The sequence below is a fragment of the Drosophila virilis genome, chromosome 2, assembly GCF_030788295.1.
Source record: "Drosophila virilis strain 15010-1051.87 chromosome 2, Dvir_AGI_RSII-ME, whole genome shotgun sequence".
Taxonomy (NCBI): domain Eukaryota; kingdom Metazoa; phylum Arthropoda; class Insecta; order Diptera; family Drosophilidae; genus Drosophila; species Drosophila virilis.
Window position 1 is genome coordinate 25956216 of NC_091544.1, and position 24564 is coordinate 25980779.

Sequence of the window (24564 nt, forward strand, 5' to 3'; positions counted from 1 at the left end):
AATATCGCCAGATTGTCTAATGAAGCTCATAAAGAATTTATATACTTTATAAAGTCGACAGGAAGCATCCCTTTGCCTAACCATAAAGATATAAGAATACGGCTGCTTGGGCCCAAAGTTCGCCTACAGATCGTAGCAATCGATTTCTGCCAGTTCCACTTATATTCCGCCCAAGAAAGTGGGCTCAGTTTTATTCGATAAACCATACACATTCCTCATCTATAATTGTCTAAGGAAATAAAGATCGCACATGTCAGCAAACAATTTGATTTTAATATTTAATAATACGTTTACATACATACACCATTATGATGTGTTTCGATCTGATTTGTAATCATTATAAATATGCATGCATTAATAACATTCATAAATTTTGGCTTCACTTTATCAATAAATCAATAAAACACTTATCAATGTTCTGTGTGTGTAAACTATAAAGATATCTGTATTCGTATTGTATGTATATATATACTCTTATATATATATATATAAATATATTTGTAGAGTCTGCTATATGCTAAAACGGCTCTGGATCTTAAAGAACAGACACCGAACGAACCGCTCAAAAAGAAACAATTTAAATGAAATCAAAAAATGATATTATATATATAAGATTATGTATGTAAGTTCTTTAGTAGAAAAAAATGCAATACTCATAGTTACAATTGGAAAAGGTTTTTCATTCATTTTTTCGCTTTGAAAATGCCATTGCTTATATGTACGTGTGAATGTTTGTTCAAGTTCGTATAGTTAAGATTTGTAACAATTGGCAAAAGTTTAGCGCTAAGCTCTACAGTTTTGGCAAAATAATAATGAATGTATGTAATGTATGTTTAATCTATTGTTATTTGGACTATTTTGTACTTAATAACTAGTTACATGCAATTCAAACATTAATATCTTTAAAATTTCGTGTTGTTTTTCTTTTGGTTTAAGAAGCATGCTTTTGAGAAAATGGCTAAATATCATAATTGTATACATATGTGTGCGTGCTAGATATAAGTATATAACTGAAATACAGTCAAAGCTCGCTTTAGCGAAAAAACTTGAGCTCAAAGAGAGTCATAATAGTATTGAAAATTATTTTACAAACTTTATACGCATGCGCCTATGATAAAGAAATTACTTTAAATCAAAATGTTTAAGACTTCAATTTTGGTTGCCAGATTTCTAGCTGGCTTTTTCAATTTTTAAGACAAATTTAGGTGAAGTTTTTATCGTTGAAAAGTTGCTTGTCCGCTTCAAGAAACGTTTTTGCACAAGAAAAATAAATAAAAGGAAAAGTTTGACTAACCAAATAAAATCTATGCCCCAAGGCAGCTGTTCGCTAGCAGAGCTTTCACTGTACAACTTTGTGTGTGTGTGTGTTTTGTGTGTTTTACAAATGCATCCAAATGGAAGAGCGATGCGTTAAAATAATATTTTTGGTTACTTGTTTAGTGGCTATAAATAAAATTGTTACGCAGAAATCTTACAACAAATGTGTTAGCCAAGCGACCAAATGGCCCAAATGTGCGCAGACAAATGATACAAAAATTAAATGAAGAGAGCGAGCAGCAGCAGCAGCAGCTGACTAAATGGACAGCCCAATTGGATGCATCTACTTGGCAGCACCAGCTCCTCCGGCATTGTTATTGTTGTTGTTGTTGCGGGCATTTCGCTGCGCATTGCTAAAACCACCAAAGGGTATGGACGCGCGCTGATCCTCCATGCGACCGCTCTGCACCTTCATAATGAGCGAAAAGAAATCCTCATCCGGCACCGTGGTGCCGCGTGGTCCGGACTGAGCATGTGCGCCTGCGGCAGCCGCTCCAGCTGCGGGCGGCTGCATCTGTGGCGCCTCCGCATCCATGGTGACATGTGCGCGCGGCAACTCGGAGCGTTGCTCTTCCAGACGCGAGCCTTGGCAACGCATCAACATGTCCAGAAATGCATCATCCGGCTGTTGTGTGGTTGTGGCGCTGCGTGACAGCGGTGCATGACCTATGGCCGGCGGCACGCCAGACGAGGGCGACTTCAGACCCGGCAAATTGGTGGGATCCACAAACAGCGAGTTCTGCTGCACCAGCGGCTTGCGAGTGGCGCCCGTGGCAGCAGCAGCGACGGCGCCTGCGCTGTTTATTTTAATGGAGCAGCGCTGATCGTCCATGCGCTTGGACTGTGAACGTGAGAGCATCTCGAAGAAATCGTCCTCTTTGGCTTTTGTGTGTGCGGCACTGGCCGCCTTGTGCTTCTCCTCCTGCAAACGTTTGCCATCTGGCGTAATCTTGATAAGGTCCAACTGTTCCATGCTCTGGCGACGCACGCGCACCTAAAAAAAAAACAAGCACCAAATGATGCAGGAGTCATGGAAGTATGAGGCACGTTCATTTACCATGCGTCCCTGAGAGCTCTCTGAGCCATCCGATTGATGCCCGCTGGCCGAGTGCTCCGAAGCGCTTGAGCGCTCCTCATCCTGTGTGGGGGTATGGTCCGCCTCCGGCATGCCCAGCAGCTTGCGTAAATCTGAAATGTTAACGCGTGCCGTGCTCTCACCCACCGGATCGCGCAGCTCCTTGGCCAGCTGCAGATGCGATTCGGCAAACTGCAGCGCTTTTTCGTTATTGCCCATGGCCGAGTGGGCATTGCCCAGAGACCAGCAGGCGCGTGCCTCACCAATCCGATCGCCCAGCTCCTGTGCAATGGCCAAATGTCGATGATGGTACTCAATGGCCGTGGTAAACTCATGGAGCAGCGTGTAAGTATTGCCCAAACTATAGCATGATTGGGCCTCCACCTCGCGCTCGCCCAGCTCCATGGCCAGCGCTAGCGTGCGCTTATAATGCTCAGCCGCATCCTCAAACTGACCCAGAAATATGTGCGAGTTGCCCAAATTGCTGTTAGCACGACGTTCCGCAGCGCGATCCCCGAACTCGCGTGCAATACGCAAGCGCTCCTGATGGTGCTCAATGGCTGCCTGCAAGCATGGAGAACATGATAGCATGAGAGCTGGAGATAGACAGAAACCCAAGTCAACTTACCTGAAAGTCGCCCAGCAAGTAGTAGGTGTTGCCCAGATTGCCGCAAGCGCGACCCTGAGCACCACGATCGCCCAGATCGCGCATAAGCTGCAGATTCTCCTGATAGAATTCAACGGCTTTGGCCAAAGCCTCCTTGACATCGTCACCGAACTTTCCCGGATTACGCTGGCCCAGATGCTTGCCCTTGGCATGGTAGACATTGCCCAAATTGTAGAGTGCCCGACCCTCGGATAGGCGATCGCCCAACTGACGAGCAAGCGTCAGATGACGCTCACAGCAAATGGCCGCCTCGTCGAAGCGACCCATCACTTTAAGTGTATTGCCCAGATTGCCAGAGGATTTGGCCTCACCCAGTTTGTCGTTCATGGATTTTGCCAGCGTTAGATCGTGTTTGTGATACTGCATGGCCTTGGCATAGTCACCCAAATAGAAATATGCATTGCCCAGCTGCGAATAGATGGCAGATAGCGTGCGCAGATCGTCGGTGCCTGCCTGTATCGCTGCCTGGAAGAAGGCAACGCCCGCCCGACAATCACCTGCCTTGCACAGACGTTCGCCCTCCAAAGCCAGCTCCAGACACATGCTGGAACTGCCATCGGAGCCGTGATGCGAATTGGAATCGGGACCACCACCAATGCCCATTGTGGACACATTTTCAGCTGAGGCCGAGAGCGAGGACATGGCTTTGTTTTTCTTTAGCTTGGCTTAGCTTCGCGTAAAAACCGTTTACTGGTGGCCAAAACGCACGCTAGACTTGACTGCGACGCACGCAGAGAGTGTTTGGCTGTATCTTTGCTGCTTAGCTTTTAATTACTTTAACAATTCACTTTTTTTTACCGTTTTGCAAATCAATTGGGTTTCGTTAATTTCATTCTGATTCACTTTGCCAGTCGATTAATTGTAATCGAGTTAGAGTGTTGCCATCTATCTTACAAATTGTTATGTTGCCATATCAATGAAATTTAATTGAAGCTTGAAAACAGAAAAAGTGCATTATTTCTTATTACTTCCATAGGCATTAGATAACATTTATTTTAGATATACGCTAATTATTTAGTTATTTTCAAATACGCTGCATTGTCACATATCGATAAGAAAGTCGACTAGTAAATTTGAACGCATTAAACAACACTGCACGTCAGACTGAACGTACAGCGACCCCTTTAAAGATGGCGTCACTTTCTACTGTGTCTGTGAACAAACCAAGTTGCCGCTTGACAAAATTGAAATTTTTTGGCATAAAATATTACCACCGGCTGCACTAAATAGTCGCAAAGTGTAAATGAAAGTGCCAGGAATGATTTTCAATTGAAATTGTGGCAGGTGTGTGCGCCATTGTCAGTGCAAATCATAAACAAAAAACAAATAGTTGAGCCAAACGAAAAGCGCACTGTGAAAAAATGCGAATGTCGTCGTCGTCGTCGCTGTCGTCGCCGCTTTGAGTGTACGTGCGCCGCGTTTTGCACGGCAGCTGCGCTGCTACCACAAATTAAAGGTGTGAATTTAATTTCAATAATTCGTGTGTATTAACATACATCAATTAATGCAGCAAAGGTATTGCCTGTCCGGACGACGTTGACAGGAATGTGCTAAATTACATAAATTTAAGTAAGTAAATAACTGTGCCCTGTGTTCAAATTCTGCGAGCGAGTGGGAGCAGCGAAAGAGCAAGAGATTACGCGCAGTAGCACACACTTACACGCTCAAACAAAAGTACGGGAGAGCGGAAAACAATCATTTGTGGTGAGTGTTGTTGTTGCCAGGATGGTATTTAAACATTTTTAATAGCCGACCGGCTCAACTTTAACTGTAACTAATTTGTTTGAAATGAAAGCCCTAAATAGTGGCCTATTTAATGAGCTGTATTTAAAGGAGTACATGCTTGTGTGGTTTTGGGAAAAATTCTTATTTGTTTTTTTTTTTTTTTTTTCACTTATTATGAACGAAAGAAAATTGTTCTATACACGTACAGATGTTATTTCATTTCAAACTCACCACACCCATACTGGTGAGAACTTTGGAGCTCGCTCAGTATTTGAATACATGTGTGTGCATGTGTGTTAGTGTTAGTGATTCACAAAAGCAACAACCCCAACAAATTATCTCTACTACACATTTTTGCTACTTTTACTATACACCAACAACAACAGCAAGAACAACGCGATTGCAGCTGCTATCATCGCACGGTGCTGCTTCAGCTGCTGCTGCTGCTGCTTCTTTCTCTTCACCTGTCGTCGCCACCAGAGTTGCCGTATTGCACAGAAATAATAAAGAACTGATGTATCCGCCGCTTTTTACAGTTCTTTTCATATTACTTTTTTTTTTTTTTTTGCCTCTTCATTTGTCCAAGTGCTTTTTCTATTTCTTGTGTCTTTGCTTTGGTCCCCGTTTCGTGCACTGGCAATACCGCGATGTGGGGCTCTCGAGCTTTAGGGGAGACACACACACACACACACACACACATGCTCCCAAATACATGCATACAGAAGCAGCAGCAGCAGAGAGCACAAACCGAAAAAACGGCTTTCTTTGTGCCGCAGCAGCGATGTCGCGACGTCGTTTTAGTTGCCGTACGTCGCTGTCGTCGTCGGTTGGGCGCAAGAAAACCGAGTGAGAATCCAAGAAGCATATTAAAAAATATACAAAAAAAAAAAGCAGCTAAAAAGCTGAACATATTTTATATCAAAATCTACAACTAAATACAACTCTCTCAAGTGCGCAATAAACGTGTTAACTGTAGTTAAATGCATAAGTATGTGTTCACGAATGTATCTACATACATAATTGCAAATACAAACACATACACGCATTCATATGCACGTAAGGGGGCCGGCGGCAGTCATTGCTGGCAACAATTGAAATTCATTTGTGCTTTTAAGAATATATGTACATATATATGTATGTATGTATATATATTTTTTATTTTTCAAAGTATATTATTTTTAGAATATCGATTTTGTTGGCTGCCCGCAGCTTGCCAGAGCAGAGCAGTCAGCAGCAGCAGCAGCAGCAGCTACGTGAGTGTGTGTATGTGACTTAGTCTGTGCATGTGTGTCACAGGCAATAAAGAATGTGTTAAGATTATGAGCATAACTCATATAGACAAAACGTTACCTAACTGCCGTGCAAAAAGAATTTAGTAAAAAATTTAAATCGAGTCTCTTTAACAATTTATTCTGCGATCAAAGCAACTGCTTGATGTAGCTGCCTATATATCTCTCTCTCCTTCTCTCTCTCTCTCCCTATGTCGTCTGCTGTCATTGCTGTTAGCATACGTCGTCATTCTTATTGGCATTTTTGTTCGTATTTGATTCTTATATTTCACCTACATTATTACCATACACTCACCAATACTCGCACACAAGCAGCGCGCACACACACACACACGTATGCACGCTCATAATTTGCTGCTGTGTTTTGCTTTTCGCCTTTTGCTTTCAGCATCGTATTCGCTTTAACAAGATCTCTGCGACGACTGCCCTACGCCCACCCGTCACACCGTCAACGTCAACATCGTTGCCCACGTCGCAGTCGCCGTCGCTGTCGCTGTCGTCGCTTATAATTTACATGTGTTATCCGCCCTCTCCCCTTTGACCAACACCAGCGAATACAAATACTATTGCGAAAAAGTGCAACTTTATCGCACGGGCGTAAATTTGAAATTGAAAATTGTGTTTAACTGAGTAATAACAAAATCGTTTTTGCAGTGCTGCGTTTTATAATTGATATCAATAAAATAACGCTGCGAAATTGAGGTATGCCAAAATATTTATTAATTTAATACATATGAGAGCTGCATAGAGAATGGAACGGAAGTTGCCGCCCGCTAACCACTTGCCCACAGAGGGCGCTCCATTTTTGGACCGTTTGTTCTATTTCCGTTGAATTCCAATTGGACTATGCCGTCTGGCAACAAAGAACGGGTTCTAATTGACTGAGTGACGAACCTGCTCGCCCAATTAACAAGTTTCGATTGAGTTGTTACTCAAACGCAGCGCTGCCAGATCCACTCGAAATTAACACAATTGTGTGAAATATGCCTGCCATATATATGTATGCATATAAATACGTACGTACATATGCATACACATGCAAAGGTCACATTTGGTTATCAATTTATCGGTGTGTCTACAGTATTTTTTATTATTATAATTTATATTGCCGCAATCGAAAATATAAAATTTGTATATGTCGTCACATTGAACGTGACTTTTACTCGCAAGCGCTGACATTAGCAATTGCAATTGCTTTTATTGCCTCGACGCAATCAATTTTGCAAAATAGAGATGACATCTAATTGATACGTTTCGTTTGTGCTATCGATTGTTGTAACTGATTGAAAATGTGCTTAAAAATGCTGTTGACCATGAATAATAAAAAAAAATACAAATAACAAATATATTATTATGCTATCGATAAGTTTGGCTCTTGAATCGATTTTATTGCTAAACCTCGCCCTATTATTGCTTCTGGCCAATTAACTAATTACTGAAATCTATCAACGGCACTTTACGCTGGCCAAATGAATTTATATCCTTGGTTGCCAAAGCGTAGGCTTAAAAATGTGATAAAGACCGTTCCACATTCGCAGCGAAATGGTTTCTGTTTAAATCATCTGTAGCTTCAATTATCATCAAATTACTGCAGACGACCCGTTTTTTTTTCTTCTCTTACTCTTACTGATTTTTCTTGTTGTTTTCGCCGTTGTCTGGCTTTGCAGCTAAAATGAGCGTGCTAAAAGCCAATTTGACATCAGCCAAGGCGTCCGTCTCTGTGGGCAACCTTCTCAACCTTTAAATGCATCATCTATATCTGCTTTCTTTTTATACCCTGCATAAATGTCGATTGTATATTATTTGTCAGCATTTTCATTCGATTCGATAAACTCAATAACGATTTTTTGTAAGACCTTTTCCACCTTATTATTATAGCGTATCATGCAGTCTAAATATTTCTACTGAAAAGTTATATTTAACTTGTTTGTATTTGTATTTATTGTTTTGGTTGTCTGTTATCGTTTTGCTTCAATTGTTTTTTTTTTTTTTTTTGCAGTTTCCTTTTTATTTTTATTTCAGCACGTTATGCAGCAGTTGTTGTTATTGTTGATGTACCTGTCCGTGGCTCACTCACATATAAAGCAACTCCCCAATTTTTGTGAACGACCCAATTCGCGTAGCAGCCCCCATTTCACGCTTGTGCATGTTGTTGTTTTTATGTTTACATTGAGATACATTTATACATGCGCGTATCTACGCATACTACAAACAATATGGCGCATATTTCTTTCAACTCCATTCGAGAAATAAGCAATTGTATTGCATATTTCGCTGCCCACGCCCCCCCTTGATGATCCCACTCAGAATTGTAAACAAAAGGCTAAAAGGGAAAAGAAATATGCTTCACAAATCGCAGCTTCATACATATCTACAATCAATTGCATTGAGCTTTTCAATTTTCCAATGAAATAATATGAATCGCAATGGAATTTCAATCGGGCTTTTGTTTTCCTTTTTAATTGTTTTTAAAATTTCGGTTTGTTGTGAATAAAATTCTGTGAATTTATCAAGTTAAATCGTATGATATTCAATATATATTTTTGTTATTGAATACATTTAAAACCATTCGATTAAAAAATAAAATACATAAATGTTTCAGCTGTACAAATACTCATGCCAAATTCAAATTCACTGATTATCGTAAATTTCTATTCGAATATGTTTAATTAGTTCTCTCAGTTCTCACATGTTAGTCACTTAGAGAGGGTTGTATTATTTTACATCTGGCAATTATGACGTCATTTTAAATATCGAGAATTAAGCCGCAGCTCGTTATAATTGGGTGATTGCGCTGTTGTGGTTGGGTTATTTTTAGCCAGTTATTGCCTGGAAGTCGGTAATAGAGTTGTTTAAACTGAATATTGCCCTTCTATGCGATTTTCTTGGTAAGCATAGTTTTGCATATGCTGTTAATATCGCCCTTCTATGCGATTTTCATGAATTGCTTTGAGTGTTATTGACGCGATGCGTTTAGGCTTTTAATATGTGCAACTGTTTACAGGATGACTGCAAGTCGAGCACCTTTTTTCCTGAATGCTATTAAACATGTAAAAAATCAGCTGTCAGACGGACATGCATAAGTGCCACGAAAAGCCATTAAACAACACACTCGCACACACACTGACAAGCGTAGGAAAAACTGTTCGTTTTCTTTTCGCTATTATTAAATGCGGCAATTAATGACGTTTTTCCTTTTGCGTTCCGCTCATGATATAATTTTAGACGGGGAAAAACTTGAGCAGCAAAAACTGAACGAAATTTGGCAAATAAATTCGCTCATTTGGCCCAATATTCCATTTACCAATATTGCCCGAAAAAAAACTCAATTCAAGTGCAGTTAACTCGCGTATGTTTTTATTTTTGAATAGTTCTTCAATTTGCGCTTATTTTTAGATATAATAATTTGAGTTTCTTCGGATGCCAGCTGCATGAAATCACGAGGCCTTGAATTTAAATATTGAACAGAGAAAGAGAGACTGTGAGAGAAAGAGAGAGAGAGAGAGAGGGAGAGGGGAATGAATGTCAAGTGCATTTAACAATCACTTTTTTAATGAGGCTGGTCGGGATTTAGTTAGGAATCGATTCGATTCGATTTACCCAAAAGGTGATTGTCCTAAAAGGAAAGCTCAGTCAATCAAACCGCAAATTAAATTATGCTTAGCATATTTATAAAGCTTTAACCTTGTGTCTGTTCGCTGGCTCATAATTATTCTGTTAATTATTATTAGTGCTTTCGTGGTATATTCCTGAGTAGCTTGCACCTGCTAAGCCCCCTGGGCATGGCATTGGACTTGTTATCTTATCTACATTGGGCGTTCTCCCTCAAATTTTATCTGTCGCACTTTATGCGACATTTTTTTGTTTGTGTGCGAGGCGCTTATTTTCTGGCTGGCAGCCACGCCCACACATAGCACTATGTGTCGGGTTATCGTAACTCAAATCATCTAATTAAAAAAATAAATAAATGGCAAAAATCAGTGAAAGTACCCATGTGTTGTGTGCCTTGAAAATACCCTGTAAAAACCGAGCCAATAAGTGGCAAGGCTTCCCTTCCCATAATTATTTAATTATTATCAAAATTATCTGCCTGAGCCAACCCAAATCAGAAAAACAAGGAAAACAAGTTAGAGCCAGGAAGCTGGTTCAAACCAGCGGTACAACCAATAAAGTTACGACAGTTTGTAATGTTTCTAGAGAAGATAAGAGCTATCGTAAATATCGATAAAATCGACCATAAAAATCATCATCAAGCTAGATATCATTTATGGTGCTGTTGTGACAATATACTCTATTTCAAATGGGTTTTTGCTGCCCGTGATTTATTGTAGCGCAACACACAAAATAAGGGGCCCATCCAATTGTTGGCTGCAACGAGAGCACAGCCTAGATAAAAGATTATAATATTTAGACATAATGCCAATATATATTTGTTATATATATATATATGTGTCCATTAGACAGACGGGTATGCCGTCTATCCCCGCACCCATTGTGCTGATAAGCGAAGTGTAGATTCTATACTAAGAAGAAAAAAAAGCTCTGATTGTCGCGTGTTTTGAAACTAATTTTGCATTTTGTATGGGCAGCATTTATTGTGCATTGTTTTTGTTGTTTGTCATTTTTAATTAGTCAAACATTCAGGCTGTCCGTCTGGCAGTTTGATGGGGTCATGTCTTTGTTTTTAATTATTTAATTAAATTGAAGAAATTTTGCTGCTGTTGTTGGCATTTGCTTTTGTGCTTGACTTCTACGTCTGTTTAATACCCTGTAAGCTAAGGTGTGTACAAAATGGGGCATAGGCAACTTGTTGAGAAGTGCGTAAAAGGCAAACTCAGAGATGTGTACAACGTCAAGAGTTTAGTCGATTACAACCAGGCTTGTCTCTTTGAAGTATTAGTTCTTGCCTAGAATCGATCACTTATCGATATACATAATCCGTCTATCTTTATTAATATTTGAATATACCTAATAGATCACAAGGAGATTTCTGACAACTTCTACATTCGATAACTCCCAAGTTCCCTTCAAAATAACATATGGGAACTACTATTTTTGATTTATATATATATATATATATATATATATATATATAAGAGGGTGCAGAGTATCTGCTAGTGAGGCAGACACAACTAAAGCACTTTTGCTTGTTGTCTTTTCGCCTTGCTTACAGTTGGAGGATTTCGTCATTTGTTTAGTTGTTGGCCTAACCAATTGTTGTGTCTTGGGGCTTTTATTTAATATTACATGCCACAAAACACAACACAACACGTCAGTTGTGTCTGATGCAATTATGACATATAACCACACGTTTGTTATTTGCTTTCGCTTTTCATACAATACAATACAAATATATATATGTACATATATGTCACGGCCTAAGCAGCCGATAAATGCTAGTTAGGCTAAATTAAGTTGTATTCTTTAGCTGGAAATTCGTTCGAAGTTTTGCTTAATGGAATTCTTCCAATATTCAGCTGAAATTCTAGGAATAGACCAGCTGCAATTGTTTTATTCAGCTGAAACCTTTACCTGTCTGTCATACCTATAATTGCCCCCTAAATATATATATATATGTGTGTGGGGCAAATGCGTCAAAATAGAAAGCCAGTATGCATGTGGCACTTCTATTTTTATGATGTACAAAGCGCTTGGCCCTTAACTGGGCCTATTGCGTGCGTTTGTCCCATTTAGTTGGCCATTGTTGCGAGGCAAAAGGCGGCGTCGGCGGCGCCTCTTTTAATTGACATTAGTCAGAGCCTTCTGCGTCAATTTGTGGCATATGCAAACTGAATTGAACCATCAATAAATTGAAACTGTCATTGTATGTAATAAGAAAAATATATGAAAAGCAAGCTTTATTGAGCTGTTGTGGGTCCTTGTCCTTGATGATAAGGCCCACAGCTAAATACAGCTGCTGCTTGAGTACGCCGATTACGCTGCCGCATTTTGATTATAAGCTGCGGCTTTTATGCCCTTTTGTACCCATTGAAAGTACCTTAAAATATGGTTATGATGTAGATTTAAAATAGCTTGTAAGACGCAGCAACAGAAGTAGATAGTCATAAAAATCAAATCATATCTTAAATCGAGGATTTTTTGTACCATTATTAAGCCCTCTAGGAGGTTTCTTACTGATTGGACAATCAATGAAAAATAGTTTGGATATATTTATATTTCATATTGTAGAGCCTAAGAAAGAGGAAGTCTAAAGTTTGTGTGTGGTTCCTTTGATGTGGAGCTGGCTACAGGGCATCTTCTCGCAAGTATTTCTTAACTATTCTCTTGCCATTTCGCTGTCCAGAATCGATATTTTGCATTTTGCCCGAGAACTCATTGCCAACTGAAACTTTTCGCAATTGTTTTCAGAGGCAAGTAATGAAAACTGCAAATTGCAAACAACATTTTGTGCTTTTTCAATGCATTTAGCGCGGACAGCTTGCTGGCACTTGAAACTTGAACATATTATATTTCCGCATATGGCCCGGAATTTGTAGTGAGAATTAAGGAAATTTAATAACTTTTGGCTGCATGTAAATATGCCTATGTACCAGATGAAATTATCCGGCGTGGCCCAGGTCAATGCTGAATAATGTTGGCAATACATTTGTATATTTGTTTGGATAACGCCCAAATGTTCACCAAATGCTCTTCCTTTTTTGGTATTTGCAGAAATAAAACATGAAATTCGTTCCTGAATTGGAACCAGCCACTTTTCTTTTGTTGGTCTGATGCTTCGACACTTATTTGGCTGCGTTGTTCTTCACGTGTTCTACATAAGCTTTGACCAATATTTGCTCCTACTTGGAGTTCGAATTTTCACAATACTCTTAGAGCTTGCTTCAGATTTCTAGTCCTTATGGTTGGGCTGGTTGAAAACGATAGATTAAATGCTTTTAAACTTGTTGAATATTATTTTTAACTATTTAATTAAAGCTTGCAATTATAAGCCAACTAAATGCCTTGTAACTTAACCAACACAGCAACTGACCTGATTCCTAAGAAAAAGGGAAATACATTTCTGTTGAACTTGCGTCTGTGTGTGTGTGTGTGTGTGTGTGTGTGTTTAATCCTGTCTAAAAAAGAGACAAAAACAAATAACAAATGCAGCCTCCGCAAAAGTCGAATGGCAGCAGCTAGCTCCAAAAAATTTGAATGAAAGGAATGTAAGCGAAATCTCAGCGCACACCTCCCACTTCCACATAACCACCCACAAACACACATACACACACACACACACACACACACACACACACACACACACACACACACACACACACACACAGCCAAAATGGCGAAAATGTCACTGCAGCTAACTCTGGACATTTTTCTCAGCTTCTCTCGCTCTCATTATCGCTATCTCTCTCGCTCTCTCTTGTCGCTGTCAACAGCTGCCTTGAGGCAGCCGACGAGCACATTGTGAAAAACTTTCGATTCTTCAGTTGTTGTTGCAGCGTTATTTTTTCTAGCTTAAGCGCTGAGAGGGGGGGGGGGGGGGGATTATGGGTAGCTGCTGTTGGAACTGGGCATAAAATCTTGTAAAAACTTATTGTTCCATTTCCTTTCATTTTATGCAAATTTAACAGCGCATTATTCCTCACACACACACACATACGCGCGCGTTGCATGGTAAATACGCACACGCATGTAGATACAGTATTTATACAATATAATTTACATGTTGAGAGCGTCTAAAGTAAATGCAGAAAGCTCAATAAAAGATTTCATAATTTGTTAGCTGATAAACTGTGAAATTTAGAGAGTAAGCATATTTTAAGAAAGCCTCTGACACTGGATATAACATATTGATTTAAATTGAATTCAATTTTTAAAGTGTTTTCAATTTAAAAACTATAAAAAGTTGCATTTTAAGGCAAAGTTTGAAAGTATGTTAAAAGTATTGAGTCGTATTTGATTAAAATATCGGCGAGTTCTTATTTACGAAACATCACTGTACTTTTGCATTTGCATATTGCATTCAAAATTCCCAACAGCTTCCAACCTTCCCAAGCCTCCATCCTCCCCCCACATCCCCTCATCCTGTGTTGTTCTGCACTTGGCACACAGTTGCCCAAGTGAATGTGCATCGCTGTGTGGCATGCGACTGATTTGATTGATTTAATGACAACCCCCACGATGTTATCGATGCTGGGCTGTGGGGCATTGGGTGTTATGCGGTCTTAATGCTCAAATGTTGCCAAAGGTGAAGGTCAACTTTGGCTTCAGCTTTGCTCCGACGTAATCTAAGTGACGACTAATCCACAAAATCTGTCATAAATTTCTCACTCTCACTGAGCAACGAAAGCAACTCAGTTCAGGGGCCACTCAGCCCGGACTAACCGGATAACAAACAGCATGCGAGTATTAAACCAACACACACTCCATCCACTCGCCCACCAGCGTCCCTCTGCTGTCAATTTAAATGCATTTTGCTCTTTCACGTTTAACACGCGCGTTTTCTTTGTGCAATTTACTGCCTGACGACGGATGCAGCACGCAAGGCGTCGCGCCTCTATGCTTCCCTCCCTGATCCGTTGCCTAGTTACTTCTGAAACGCCCCTGAACTCTTGTCAGGATTTGCCATGTGCCATGTGCGATGTGCCATGTGCCATGTACTATGTGAGTGTGTGTATCAATGTGTGTGCCACATGCGCAAAATATTACTGCGTAGTTTACAGCTGCTTTTGCCAACCAACCCAGAGCCACCCCTTACCCCAGCCGCTTGTTTTTTACAGCCACAAGCCAGAAGCCAATGCCAATTTCTTGAGACATGCTTCAAGTACGCAGCTTGTCGGCCAAATAAACAGTGCGCAATTTGCCGCGAGTTTGTTTGTTTGGCTCCTAAACACAAACCTCTCCAAGCTAACAATAACAAGGAGATAAAACCGCTCTCGAATTAATCACAAATTCATTTCGCTCCTTACCATATCGACATTTCCAGGAAAGGGCCCGCCCACAGGACGGGATAGGACAGAACTGATTTTCCTTTTATTACCAGAAAACTAACGGGTATAACCCGGCCTGGCCCGTCAATAAAATTTACGTGAAAGTTTCTAGGGATCTTCGCGTTTTTAATGTTGCATCTAAAAACCATATTTAAAAAATTGTCATTAAAATAGCGTAAAAGAAACAAGCCATGGAAAACTACTACTTAAATCACTTTCCTTGTTTTTCCTACACAAATAATAGATTAAACGCAATCAAAAATATATATATATATATTAAAATTTATATACGTATGTATATATAATGAATATAGTAATTCCCCCCAGCTCAGAGTTCCATGTGGTCAAAGGGCTGTCATGCGATGCGTAAAGATCTTTTTAAAGGCAACTGGCAAAAAAAATAGCGGGCAACATTTGATAAGCAATTTCCATTGACGTTTTCACTGTCAACAACAACAACAACAACAATTACAACAGCAGCAACAACACTCAAAATACAACTAGAAAGAACAGCAGCAACAAATAGAAAGAACACGAATGCGCAACAGAAAGCGCAATCAAATCAAAATCAAGCAATGAAAATATATTCATTAAATATTTGCCCGCCCCTCCCAACGCCAACGCCTATCATCCAACGTTAACGTCAATGGAAATGAGTGAAATAATAACAAGAAAACGAAACTGAAGAAGCGCCATAACAAAACAGACACTTGAAAATAGGTGTGGACAATGTGTTTGGTCGGAAAATGGTGCCGGGGGCCTGTATATGTATGAAAGCCAAAGTTGACAGTTGGCAAAAGTTTTAGGCAGTTGCAATATTTATAAATCGATTATGCATGGAAAATCAATAGACACGCGCCAAGCACACACTGAGCAAGCGAGCGAGCGAGAGAGAGCAGTAGATATAGAGGGAAGAAAGGAAAGAGAGAGCGAGTGTGCGCTTGGTAAGAGATATAGATGGATGGCCCATAGCTGACTGACTGACTGGGTGGTTGGGTGGTTGGGTTGGCTTGGCTTGGCTTGGTCATTAGCGACGCCAACGTAAACTGACGACACTGAACGGTGACGGCTAAAGGAAAATCTTGAAAATGCCCTGCCGCACACTCGGCAAAACAACAACAATAACCAACCTGTCTCATTATTCTTGTTTTGCTTCTTCCATGCCCTGTTTTTCTTTTTTTTTTTGTGACTATTTTGTTGGCTAATAAAGTCATAAGGTCAGACGTACATAGAGAGAAAAACAACTGTACAACTGTACAACATGCACGCATTAGACGACAAATTGTTGACCGCGTTCTCTCCCAATGGACGAGGTAACCAGCCAAGCCAGACAGTCGGCATAAGTCGGGTTAGTCATTATAGCCCTATATGGCCAGCATGCGTGTAACTGAGATGGAGTATTACGTATAATTTGCCTGAACTCTATGCAGAGAATCAAGAACTTTGGCATAGAGTCTATCTCTATTTACTATTAAATTGTTTAGACACAAATTCTGTCTAAAAAGTGTCTTAACGGTCGCCTCTATTAGGCGGACTACCCCTCTTCTGCGGACAATTTCTCTCTAAAATCATGAATCAGGCCATACCCATTCCGACCCCGTTAAGACACTCCTCTTGTGCTCAAGAGAGTTTTCACAGTAGTATACAGTTTTCTCTCAGTAATTAAAACAGATTTTCCTCAGTATTTTCCATTCACTTCGATGATCGGAAATCAAGTGGAATTCTGTTGTTACATACATACTTTCAAAGATCTATATTGTGCGGAATATGTGCGGATATTTTTATTTTTAAATCGATTCTAACGGTTTTAGTTTTTTAAGCTCTCCATAATTTTGCGCTCAAAAAGTTTTCGCTAGCTCGCAACATTTTTGGTACAGGGTATTTTTTAGTTGTCTGTCAAAATCCATGTGCTTTTCTTATATTTTTGTTGTATGATTTTGGAATTGTCCCAAAGCAACATTAATGTTGTTTTCTTTTTGGTGTTGGTTTCTTTTAATGTCTATGAGTGTGTGTATGTGTGTGTGGAAATAACATAATAATTGTAGCTCCACCCCTCTACTCCCCTGAATAGTGCTCGTAATTGTGTCCCCAGCTGTCGCTGGTGGCACCGTTAACTTTGTCGGTTTCCTTTTCATTTTCATTTCACTTATATTAAATCTACGGCTAAATATTTGTGTACGTGTGTGTGTGTCTGTGCAAACCACGCCCACTTAATATTAAAATTAATTACATAAATTCTGTGTAAAATGCATTTAATATTTTGCAAACATTAACGCTCGTCTCTTTCGCTCGCCCTCTCGCTCTCTCTTTCTGACGCAACACATACATATGCACTCTGGAATTTCACATGTATATGTATGTGTACATATATATACATTACACTCATATATAGCATCTATAGGCGCTTGCCATATGAGAATCCTTACAATGGCCACATAACAGCTATGCAAACTCAGATGCAACATTTCTAACAACTAGCTGCTGATTGCTTTATGAACGGTCGTGCGCGGGGGTGGGGCCGAGGGGATTTACTCTACAGTTCCGGGCAGCACTGGAACTTGGTCGTTTGTCAATGCGATTCGAGCCGCCCACCCGGGGCATTTCGACATTTCCATTTTCCAATCCCAACAGCTGTCGTCGGCAGTCAAGTCGATCGCATTTTAAGTCTGTGTCACTCATACGCTCTGTGGCCCAGTCGAGAAAACTGCAACTAGCTCTCTCCCTCTCTCTCTCTCTCTCTCTGCCTCTTTCTCTGTTGTTGTGTATCTGCTGTGTGTGCGTGCATTCATTTGGCATGTTTAACAAGTTTCCACCGAGCATTTGCTGATTTTTCTCTAACTTGCATGCCAAATCGAAATACGAACATCACAAAGACAAAGATAAATACAAATGAGTATATTCCCTGGGTTAGGGTGCAACTTAAAAGTACTGTCATATGTTCTTTAGTGTCGTTATATTAAATGCAATCGTTTGTTTATTGTTTTCTTAACATGTTCTTAATCCATTTGCTTGCCTGTTTCTCTCTCTCTCTCTGTGTGTTCGAAAAATAACTTCAAGCCAAAAAATATTAATTAAAGGCTCTTTTACATAAAATGGAAGTATTCTATCATAAGTTGGCTCTTTAATTTTTACTCGTTTTCAAAGGTCTATCGGATTGGATTATTCACAAAAGATAATGAGGAATTGATTATAAGTTGAACTGTTTCACATGCCTCGTAATCAAATATATAATGCTTAGAGTTGCCCTAATTCAATTTAGAAATTAGTCTTAGCCTTATTCGCCATTAATTCAATTAAAACAGTTTTCAACACACACAGAAAACATTCTACATGCTAGTTGGATATACAGGCAGGCAGACAGGCAAACGTGACCATTTGCAGTTCTAGGCGTCTATTAATGTTTAATATATATACTCCTATATGCCGATATGGCATGACAAAGTCTATTGAACCCTCATTAACTGAAGAATTGAGAAAGGAAAACCAGCTCGTTTTTATTGCTAGTTTGCGTTTGTAAATTCCCCCAGCTTTAGCTTTTCTGCTTCTTCTATTTCAAGTTGAATGAAATCAACGCAATGACAAATTCAATTTGCAAACTGCAAATTATAAACGAGTAGCAAATGTTGAGTTGACAGCGGCAACGAGTCGGGCGTTTGTTGATCTACAGTGAAAACTCTAACAAGCACAGAAAATTGACATTTCGAGTTCAAGGATATGTCGAAGTTGTATTAAATATATCTTCTATTCAATATTGGTTTTATCCTAAACTGAATAAATTGTATAATAATTTACTTGCAGTGCTGCAAAGCGGCAAAAGTAGTTAGAGAAATGACTCGCACTTAAATATTGCAACGTCTGTCCATTCGTACAGTTTTTACTGTATTTCCGAGTTGCCAAACCATTTGCGGTTATGAAGCAAAATTGTGTTCGACGCAAACGTCGATTTATCAAGCAAAGAGCATCATTTACATGTGGCCAACTGGTGCACCAAAACCAGTCACACTTTATTGGATCATTTGTCAGCGGAAGGGAGGGGAGGAGAGAGAGAGAGAGAGAGAGTTTTTTATACAATTAGCAACGCGAGTGAATGGCACCTGAAATCAGAGTTTGGTCAATGTCGTGGTTGTTATCTAGCTAAAGATATGACAGAGAGAAGCGCCACAATGTTGATAAGATAAGCTTGAAAACAAATTCAACAAAAATATAAAGAATAACCAATTGTTATATGACATTTCTTGGCATTTTGCTGAACTATTTCTGTTTTTCATTTTAATCTCTGACTGTGTGATTTAATGCTCTTCTTCCTCTTCTATCAATTGCAGTGCATGTATTGCCAAAAAGGAAATAAGGAAACAACGCTAAGACTAAAAGAAAAATCACGCTAAAACAAACGCGCGCGCACACACACACACACACACACATACACGCTCCTGCATACACCACACACACACACACTCACCCACACAGAGAGCAAGCTGAGCGTGAGAGCGAGCGAGAATATGTGAACAGTTTTCATAAACAGCAAATTCTCCAATAGTCTCTTTCTCTCTCTCACACGAAAACGAATTGATGTGCCATTCAGAGCAGCAAGCAACATAGAAGCTAAGCGAGTATTACAACAATCACAAAAACAACAACAACAACAACAACACCAACAACCAAAATAAGGCGCATATAGTTAATGCAACAATCCCTCCATTAAACAACAAGAAAAACAACAACAAAAGCAGCAAAACAAAACGAAACAGCACACAAAAAACGCAGGTGAGTGCCGGAATTTTCACGTTCTAAAAGCTATTCTTAACCGACCGAGTTTTTCATTAAATATAAAATCACTTTTCCCATCCATTTTGCGATCAAAGCGGGGATGTTTCATCAGTGCTTTTAAGCACGCCAAGAGTTTTAACGTACATAGTTCTCCGAGTCGAACGAAAGATGAGAGAATTATATTGAAGAGTTTTTCGCTCATTTTCCAAAGGTCAATTTGGTTTATCCAAAAAAGGGCTTAAGGTATTCGTAGGGCCTTCACAAGTGCTTGATTTTCGAGCTGGAAAATCTAATCTATTCAAAATTGGATTTACCGAAAATAAATGAGCCTCTATTCCACTCTGCGATACTTTCTCGTCGGAGTTTTCTCACTTACGGCATTAAAGTAAATTATTGTACGATATACAGCTTTGCTGGCGCTACGGTTTCATCAATCCAAAAATCAATCAGTCAATCTATTAATCGATCTATGAAACAGTCAAACAATCAGTCAGTCAGTCCTTCCATCACTCGGCCAATGATTCATATATTTATGAGTATATATATTCGGTCAGTGAGTCAGTCAACCAATCAATAAGTCAACTTTTTAGTAATGCTGATTTTTCTTTTGCAGTGTAACGAATTTAAAACAACAACACGAAATTAATAGGCAACAAGTTGCAAGCAGCAACAACAAGCTTTGGAAAGAACCTTCTCCGTAGCCAGGCGTAACGCGTGTTAGATGCCAAGATAAGTCGCTATCGTTTCAATACCGCCATCAACATAACCCAACAACTACAGCAGCAACAGCAGCAACAACAACAACAACAACAACAGGAGCAGCAACAGCATAAGGAAGCAGCCAGAATACCGTTAAATAGCAACCGTGCGGTACGTGCCACAAACAATTGCAAGACGCCAAACTCAACGGCAAAAGTCGCCAACATAACACATAAAATATTTGGCTGGCTACGCAAGACGCGCAACAAGAAACCAGTCGCGATCCTCAGCAGCGATTTCGACGAAGACGGCGACGAGGGCGTGGGTGTGGGCGTGTGCGTGGTGGGCGCATCTGGTGCAGCCGGCGGGGCGTTGGACGATCAAATTTCTACATTGGCAAGCGTTGGAATCAAAGCCGGCAAGCTGAATACCACACAGTCAGCCACGGAGACCGCCATCGATACAAACGAACCCAAATCTGAAAAGATGTCATCGGGCACGTTTGTGGATCGAATCGACCCGTTCGCCAAACGTTCGCTAAAAAAGAAGAGTAAAAAAAGTCAAGGTTCCTCGCGCTACAGAAACTCTCAGGATGTTGAGCTGCAGCAATTGCCGCCACTAAAAGGTAGCTAAACTATATGGAATAAATATTAATAAATATTATATTAATTAAAACCCCTCTCCCTTTGCTCCATCTACAGCCGATTGCTCGAGCCTGGAACAGGAGGAGCTGTTTATACGGAAACTACGTCAGTGCTGCGTATCATTTGACTTTATGGATCCTGTAACGGACTTAAAGGGCAAGGAAATCAAACGAGCTGCTCTCAATGATCTATCCACCTATATAACACATGGGCGCGGCGTGCTTACGGAACCGGTATATCCCGAAATAATTCGCATGGTAAGTACCCCAATAATATGAATGTGCTCAAAAAATGGTGCAATATCAAATTGGAATCAATTAGATGACAAATAACTGGTTGGTTATTACCTTAAAACCAGGAAAAACCTTAACATATTTTTTTGAAAGTAATAAAAGAAAGAAAGCCTGGGTTTCGTAGCATTGAGAATCTAGAGTATTTTACTTATGCATCATACATAAGCTTTAATCAAAATTAAAAAAGGGGAAAACGTAGTTTGTTAGAAATAGAATTTTTGCTTGTTTTATCAATTAGCAATTAAAGTTTCAGAATATTCAAAAATAAAATGCTAAAGTTATTTAAGAATTCAAAATATACTGTGCGAAACGAGAAGAAGATGCATATTGAGCACAGCAGGCGGCACACATGTTTATTGGGATATATAAGTAAATGCTAATGAATTTTACGCCCATTCGAAGTTGGGTATTAAGCGGATCGTTGCTGTTTATTTGCTTAGCATAAAATCTCTATATGTCTTTTTTCTTTTAGATTTCGTGCAATTTATTTCGCACATTGCCGCCCAGTGAAAATCCCGATTTTGATCCGGAAGAGGACGATCCAACACTGGAGGCATCGTGGCCCCATTTGCAACTGGTCTATGAGGTGTTCTTGCGTTTTCTGGAATCCCAAGATTTTCAGGCGACCATTGGCAAACGTGTGATCGATCAGAAGTTTGTGCTGCAGGTGAGTTTCCAAATATGTTTGCCTACCGAAATTGCCATTATTTAAACAATTGATACACCTGACACAGCTATTGGAACTGTTCGATTCGGAGGATCCGCGCGAGCGTGACTTTCTAAAGACGGTCTTGCATCGCATCTATGGGAAATTCCTAGGCTTACGTGCTTTCATACGAAAACAGATTAATAACATATTCTTGAAGTTCATCTATGAGACGGAGCATTTTAATGGCGTTGGCGAGCTGCTCGAGATACTTGGCAGGTAAGCTACATACCTAATATATTACTGCTTACGTTTGGCTAACTTCATTTTTCATTCACTTTTCAATTTACAGCATCATTAACGGCTTTGCCTTGCCATTGAAAGCGGAACATAAACAATTTTTGGTTAAGGTTCTGTTGCCGCTGCACAAAGTCAAATGTCTGTCGCTCTATCATGCTCAGCTGGCGTATTGCATTGTACAATTCCTAGAGAAGGATCCATTCCTTACCGAACCGGTGGTGCGTGGTCTGCTCAAATTCTGGCCCAAAACGTGCTCCCAAAAGGAGGTCATGTTTCTGGGCGAAATTGAGGAGATATTGGATGTGATTGATCCGCCGCAATTCGTCAAAATACAGGAGCCACTGTTCCGCCAGATAGCCAAATGCGTATCGAGTCCACATTTTCAGGTGAAGAACTAAGCGATTAACATATGATATACTCCTCGTATTAAATATATGCATTTTTAAATATCGTATCAGGTTGCTGAACGTGCTCTATATTTGTGGAACAATGAATATGCCATGTCGCTCATTGAGGAGAACAATGCTGTTATAATGCCCATCATGTTCCCGGCGCTCTATCGCATCAGCAAGGAGCATTGGAATCAAACTATTGTGGCGCTTGTGTACAATGTATTGAAAACGTTTATGGAAATGAATTCAAAGCTCTTCGATGAGCTAACATCCAGCTATAAGGCGGAAAGGCAAAAGTGGGTGCTGGTATTTTGACTAATAATAATAAGATTGGCTAATTGATACAAATGATTTGATTGCAGGGAAAAGAAGCGTGAACGCGATCGCGAGGAGCTGTGGAAGAAGTTGCACGAACTCGAATCAAATCGTTCCAGCGGGCGCGCCGCAGGCGGCAGCGCTGCAACAGCAGCAAACAGCGCAACGGCAGCTGCGGCGGCGGCGTCGTCGTCGTCGTCGTCTTCGTCACTCCAGCCGCCAAACATAGCCGGCGGCGGTTCAATGAACTCTCATCAGCAACAGTCGAATAACAGCAGCAGCGGCAGCCTATCCAGTGGCGGCGTTGTTGGTGGTGACAATAATCCTGCGACAGCAAATTCAAAACTAAAACCCGAAAAAGCAGACAACTAAACAGATGCAACGCAAAGCGCGCTGGAAACTAACAATAAACAACAGAAACAACAGCAACAGCAACCACAACAGTTAAATGCAAGAAGAACACGAACAACAACACATAAAATGTCAGCCGGCTCACGTACACACCCAAACCCACACACACACAAATGAACACAAACACACACACACACACACACACACACACACACACATTCATCTATATATAAAATTAAAATCAAAGAAATAAATAAGAATGAAATTTGTTGAGCTGGCGATAAATAGTTATAAACAAAATGCAGCTTATGCTAAAACTTAATAAATATGAAAACTAAATTGTATACTCGTTTAACAAGACACCAAAAGCAAGTGGCTGCTGGAGTGGCAGGATCAGCATCAGGGCGTGGCTAAACTAAATGCTTGAGGAGCGCAGCAAGAAAATTCTATAAAATATAATATCTAAAAAACACTACTTACACACAACCAACACCAACACACACACACACACACACATATTATAAATACATATAAATATATATATATATTACAAGAGCAAGAAGATAAAATATATTATTAATTAGGTTTAAGTTAAAGAAACAAAAGAAAAGAAATTGAATAAAGCGTAAAAGTGTTAGTAAGTGAAACAAGAAATAGCTGAGCGCGAGCCCAATGTTCGATGATTGTTAGGAACACGCATTGAAATATTATAAAAAAAACTAAATAAAATATATACTAGACGTGTTGCTAGCCTATGCTAGCCTAGAACAGCTGCCCAAAAAAAAAACACACACACACACTAACACTCTAGTTAACGTTTTCTATTGCCCGCGCTCCCCTGCACAAGCATTATGAATGTGTATAAACAAATACTATCTAAATATATATTTTATTTCGGAACAATTCGAAAATAGAGCAGTCTCTGGTATGTGTCCAACTTTCAGCTTTTATATATATATATATATATATGTATATATATATATGTATGTATATATATATATATATAGGCAAAACCCACTGATAACTTCAATTGTATATATGCGTAGGCATGCATGCCCACACACACACACACATATAAATACATTCAAGTGCATGTGTGCATGTATGTCTATATGTATATATACGATATATAATATATA

At 39.8% G+C, this 24564-nt stretch overlaps 2 protein-coding genes and 1 long non-coding RNA gene across 5 annotated transcripts; 2 read left to right on the plus strand and 1 right to left on the minus strand.

Moving 5' to 3' along the window:
* Nucleotides 1-659: 659 nt before the first annotated feature.
* Nucleotides 660-3920, minus strand: pins (G-protein-signaling modulator pins). The gene is made up of 3 exons (XM_002055961.4): nt 3021-3920; nt 2375-2956; nt 660-2311 (listed from the first exon to the last, which is right to left on the minus strand). Exons 1-3 carry the CDS (start codon nt 3699-3701, stop codon nt 1601-1603), a joined length of 1974 nt encoding a protein of 657 aa, XP_002055997.1. The 5' UTR covers nt 3702-3920; the 3' UTR covers nt 660-1600.
* Nucleotides 3921-4195: 275 nt separating this feature from the next.
* On the plus strand, nt 4196-20639 carry LOC138910998 (uncharacterized). Of its 3 annotated transcripts, XR_011416266.1 has the most exons (4): nt 4196-4515; nt 4570-4763; nt 19341-19782; nt 20399-20639. It is a non-coding gene; the product is annotated as an uncharacterized lncRNA (long non-coding RNA). The 3 variants fall into 3 exon arrangements; XR_011416267.1 differs by having other exon boundaries at nt 4196-4628; XR_011416265.1 differs by having other exon boundaries at nt 4197-4763.
* A 98-nt stretch (nt 20640-20737) lies between these two features.
* wdb (serine/threonine-protein phosphatase regulatory subunit widerborst) lies at nt 20738-24270 on the plus strand. Its single transcript, XM_032433886.2, has 7 exons — nt 20738-21109; nt 21186-21385; nt 21894-22088; nt 22156-22346; nt 22420-22753; nt 22826-23055; nt 23122-24270. The coding sequence occupies exons 1-7, from the start codon at nt 20971-20973 to the stop codon at nt 23444-23446; spliced, it is 1614 nt and encodes a 537-aa protein (XP_032289777.1). The 5' UTR covers nt 20738-20970; the 3' UTR covers nt 23447-24270.
* The last annotated feature ends 294 nt before the right edge of the window (nt 24271-24564 follow it).